General features: G+C 30.3%; 1 protein-coding gene across 1 annotated transcript; it reads right to left on the bottom strand.

Annotated features, from left to right (window-relative positions):
* Positions 1-289: 289 nt before the first annotated feature.
* LOC110635330 (uncharacterized) lies at positions 290-2,900 on the bottom strand. The gene has a single exon (XM_058137194.1). The coding sequence runs from the start codon at positions 2,202-2,204 to the stop codon at positions 645-647; it is 1,560 nt and encodes a 519-aa protein (XP_057993177.1). The 5' UTR covers positions 2,205-2,900; the 3' UTR covers positions 290-644.
* Between the last annotated feature and the right edge of the window lie 2,250 nt (positions 2,901-5,150).

Genomic DNA, 5,150 nt, shown 5'->3' with positions numbered 1-5,150 from the left:
GTGCTTAAGCTTGTAAATTGAAAAGGAAACTTCTCACCCAACCTTTAAAAATGGCACTTTTTTAGCTTCTTCCCATAAAGCAAAGCAGGTGGTCCGTGATTCTATTAGGATCTGTACACTACATCATCCACAATTCAATTACTTGTAAATTTGGAGTTATTGAGGCTTCAATTTCAGTTGGTGGGACAATGTTTGCCTGTTGGTACTTGATCTTTGCTTCCTAAATGATCATCCACACACACACCACCTGTTTTCTCTTCCCTCAAAAGATGATGATGAGATCTTGAACTCAAAAGTTAATGGTTGCATTACCCATATATAAAAAAAAATTAAAATGAAGAAATCAAGTAGCATACAATCAGGAATAACAGCAAAGAAAGAAACTTGGTATTCAAAAATATTATATCTATGTTCACCAAAGCAAAAGGGTCTACGAATTTAAGGGCCTCCAAAAAAAAAAAAAAAGATGATGCTTCTTCCATTTCTTAAGCAACAAATGAAACGTTACCTCTGTAAGACATCCTTGAATCTGAAGCAAAACAACTAAAAACATTCACCAACCTGCCTTTACACTTTTATCTTCCCTGGAATCTTCATCGAAAACCGATTTCTGTTAGGCTTACCCACTTGCAGAAATTCGAGAATTACCATGTTGGAATATAATACCCATTTGAATCTTCTTCCATTGGAGCTGGAAGATTGAGATCAATTAATCCAGGCATCGATATCTTAGGCACTTCTTGGTTAATCACCACAGTTCTATCCTCAGCACCTCCAACGAAATGGGACCTCTTGTGACCACCTAAAGCTTGACCTGACCGGAAAACCTTAAAGCAAAATGGGCATTCATGTACTTTGACTTTTCTGAAACCCAATTTTTTCTCTGAACTTCCAGACAAATTATGCTTAATTGGGTTTTTCCCACTGCAAGATTTGATTTTCTTACTGCTAATGCTACCACTAGGCAATGGATTAGGAACACAGTTACTATCTATGCTGTTCTCACCACTCCCATAAACTCTGTCACTACAAATGGTAGTCTTTTTATGGTTGGTCCTGTGTCCTCCTGCTGTCTTTGAAGCATTGCTGCTAAGAAATTCAGTATGGTAAGATTCGTTCTTGCCTCTCTTTCTTGAATCATACTTCAGTGGAGCTCTATCAGCTTCATCATATCTGTCTTCCTCAGTAAGATCCTTCCGCAATTCCATTTTAATTCGCCTAAACCTGCTTAATCTCTTCCCCAATTCAGGATCGAAGTCCTCTCCAAATCTAGACTCAAATTCCACTTTATGCTTCTTGAATTCATCGTTCCCAGTAAATCTATGAACAGAAATATCAGATTCAACTCTTTTGGGTCCATTTCTAAAATACCCAGAATCAGAATTGTCAGAGTGATCATTTTCAATTGACAACATTTCCTGTTGCTTTGCTTTCTTCATCTCCAAAATCCTATCATCATCATACACACAACTAACCCCATTCTTTACACTAATTTTCATTTTGGGAGACGATGATTTGGTCTCTAAAACCGCAGAATTGTTATCTGAGGAATCTGCAATCGAACTAAAACAACCTTTAAAACCAGAATCCTTAGACAACATCATCAAACACATAGCAACTTCTTCTTGCTCTTGCTCTATATCAGAAGCAGAAGACATAGAACCATTGGCCAAAAAAATTGAAGAAGAGTAAACACCAATAGTCTTGTACCTCATCCTTTTGGATCTCTTTCGCTTACTAGGAGTCGATGTCTCAGTATCAGATTGGCTATCCATAACTTGATCTTTGAGCTTCTCAGTAGGCTCTGAGTGATCTTCAAAGCTATTCTTAGAGTGACAAGCCATGTGACCACAGAGAGCTTTCAATGATTGAAACCCTTTACCACATTCCTTGCACACCTTTTCTTGCAGAAAACTACTGTTTTTTGAATCCAGCAAAAACCTCCTAGTCTTCTTGGGGTTCTCTCTAAGACCATAACCAGATTGGGCACCCGCTTCAGGCTCAGAGTCCCTCTTGCTGTTGCTTCCATCGACAGCAGCAAAAGACTTGATTGAGTTGAGCTTGACGTCATCTTCTTCTATATCAATTGAATTCCCATTCCCATTCAGATGGATCCTAATATGACCACCCAAAGACTTGCCACAAGGATACCTCTTGTTACAAAACTTACAGATGAACAATTTTTTCTTCGGATTTGCTTCCATGATTGATCTGATTGCACAAAATCAAAAATACCCAGTGAAGGATGGCAGATCAGTAACTCATACCTTACCTGAAGCCTTCAAAGATGCAGCATTTTTCATGATTGAAAGAAGACCCAAAATCATACTAAGCAGAGAAAGCAGCAGCAAAAATAAAATTCAGATCGAGAAACAGAGACAACAGATCACGAAGTTTATTTTCTTTGTCACTACTGATTGATCAGAAGAATCAAAAGCGTTGAGAGATGTGACAGTTTTTGTAAAGTACAAGATCAGAACAACCAAAAGAGGCCCTTCAAATCCCATTTCTCAAGTACACACACATTTAGCCTCTCTTGAAAGCTAAAACAAGAAAAGATGAAAAAGAAATTAACAGGCAATTCTCATAGCGGAGAAAATCAAAGCTTTTGAAGAGGATGATGATGGGTCGCTAATGATGGTGATGAAGGGGTTCTATAAAGAAGAATCAAAGCAAAACATGACTCTTTCTCTTTGTTATTGTGCTGTAGTAGGAGGAGAATTTCATGCATGGAAGCAAAACATTAAAAAGGAAAAAAAAGATGGGCAGCACGTGTAGTCAAGTGAGAACCCTTCGGTGGTGAAATTGGACGGTTATGATTCAGAGGGACTTTTGAGGATCCCATTGAATGTGGATTTAGTAGATACTACAATAACAAACAACTTACTCTCAGTTTGCAGCATCCAAACTATGCCTTGCCTTGTCTTTTTTGCTTTCCTTCTGCGTGAAAATCTCCGACCATCATTACTTTTTCTTCCTCATTTGCCCCTAGACCGGGCGAAGGGGTGGTTCGAAATCGAGCCCAAATCAATACATAACTCGCTAAATTTGGGTTTGAAATAATTGATGATCACTCCATTAGTGGTTTATTAGTGATAATAGCCTAGAGGTTGACCCGATAAAGTAACCAGTAAATAAGTTAGTGGCTTAATTAGAAAGTCAATTGTCCGACCAATGAGTTATTAAAAATTAATTAAATATATAAATTAATTAAATATAATACTTATTAATATAAATAATATAATTAATTAAATTTTAATTATTTAAAATAAAACTTTAATAATTATTAAGTTATATTTAATAAATTTTATATACAAATACTCAAGTAATATAATGCGTTAAAATTTTTATAAATGTATAATTCTTTTTTTAATATTTATAAAATATTAAGTATATATTAAAAAATAAATATATTAAAATATAAAATACATACCTACTAAGTTATTTCAATTGATTTTAATTTTAAAATTTTTTATAATATTTTGAGTTTAATTTTTTATATTAAAAAATAAAAAAAAATAAAAAAGAGATATTTTATAAAATAATTGAACTAGCAGGATCATACTGTATCACACCTATACATTGGGTCAACCTTCAGGGTCTACCTAATTACTTTTTTGTCTAGTTCAATTATCAATTCAGATCGATTTATTAATTCAATCGGCAGGTTCGATTCGAATTTAATAAGTTTGGATATAATCACATATTTATTCATTGATAATCAACTAGTTATTTCATCATTTATAAATATTAATTTTCAAAAACTTTGAAGTAGAAAAATAAATAAAGAAAAAGTTCATTCAATTCTCGTGAGTATGTAATGAGAAAATAGGAGGAGAAATTAACGATTTCCAAAACATGAACCGGCCCAAGTCAATAGTCAAGAAGGAAACCCCTTACATAACGCTGGTTTTTTTATTTTCTGTCATTTTCTTCCTCAACATAATTAGTTCTTAAGCATTTGCTTCTCAATCACCGCCATACATGCTTTGATTAAGTCAACCCACCTTTGTAGTGATCTCCTTGTCAATTGCAAAAATGCTGATTATTTAATTTACAATAAATTATAAATTTACTATAAATTAGAATGATTATCGCTTTTAAATTTAACTTGAACTGAAAATTTGTAAAGAAAAGAATTAAATGTTTAAAGATTATTTAAGTTTAATCGAAATCAAATAGATATACTATTTATTCTGAATATTGTTCAATAAAATATTAAATTTATAGTATGTAATTAATATTCTTATATATATTAATACTAGTATATTGATTTTTTTACACTAATATATACTATTTGATAAATATTAAAGTTATATTATATAACTAATGATTTTATTTATAAATTAATTTTAATATATTAGCTTAGATATTATAAATAAATGATTTTAATATTTAATTAATTTGTCTAATTAATTTTTAAATGTCAATTAATATTATTTAATTTTTAATAGAGAATTATTTCTCAAAATTGAGTATAAAAAATTTTGGTAATAAATTTACATTATCTATAAAATAGTTTAGAGTTGACTTTTAGAAAAATGAATATTACTAAGCATTCATTTAACTTAATTGAACTGAATCTAATTTTCAACTAATCGAGTTATTAACTAATTCTAAAAATATTAATCGAATCGAACTAAACTGAAATTAAGATAAAATCAAAATTAATCGAAATTAAAAATATTTGATCGGTTATCGGTAACCGAACTAAAAAAATAAAATATTTTATATTATTAATTATTTAATAAAATATTAATAAAAAGGTATTTATATTCTTTTTTTTATCAAAAAATAAATATAATTTAATATTAATAAGATAATAATTATAAGTTAAATATTATTATAAAATCATAAAAATAATAACCTAACTGACAATTAAATTGACCGAATTGATTATAGACTTAGTTCTCCAATTTTTCAATTCAATTGATCGAGTTGGTCCCATTTCAAACCTATAATAAACATAATAAAAATTTGCAAAAATATCTATAATGTATAATAAATTAAATATATAAAAGAATTTTTTTTTTGTTGTGTTTAAGAATTTAATTGAAATAGTAATTAATTATTATAATGAAATGAAGAAGATAAATGCTTCTTTGTGAACAACTATTGATAAATAAAACCTTATGAAAATAATATAATAA

Source organism: Hevea brasiliensis, chromosome 2 (assembly GCF_030052815.1).
Source record: "Hevea brasiliensis isolate MT/VB/25A 57/8 chromosome 2, ASM3005281v1, whole genome shotgun sequence".
In the NCBI taxonomy this organism is placed as follows: Eukaryota; Viridiplantae; Streptophyta; class Magnoliopsida; order Malpighiales; family Euphorbiaceae; genus Hevea; species Hevea brasiliensis.
The sequence above is the reverse complement of the archived record's forward strand: the minus strand, read 5'-3'. Positions and strand labels throughout refer to the sequence as shown.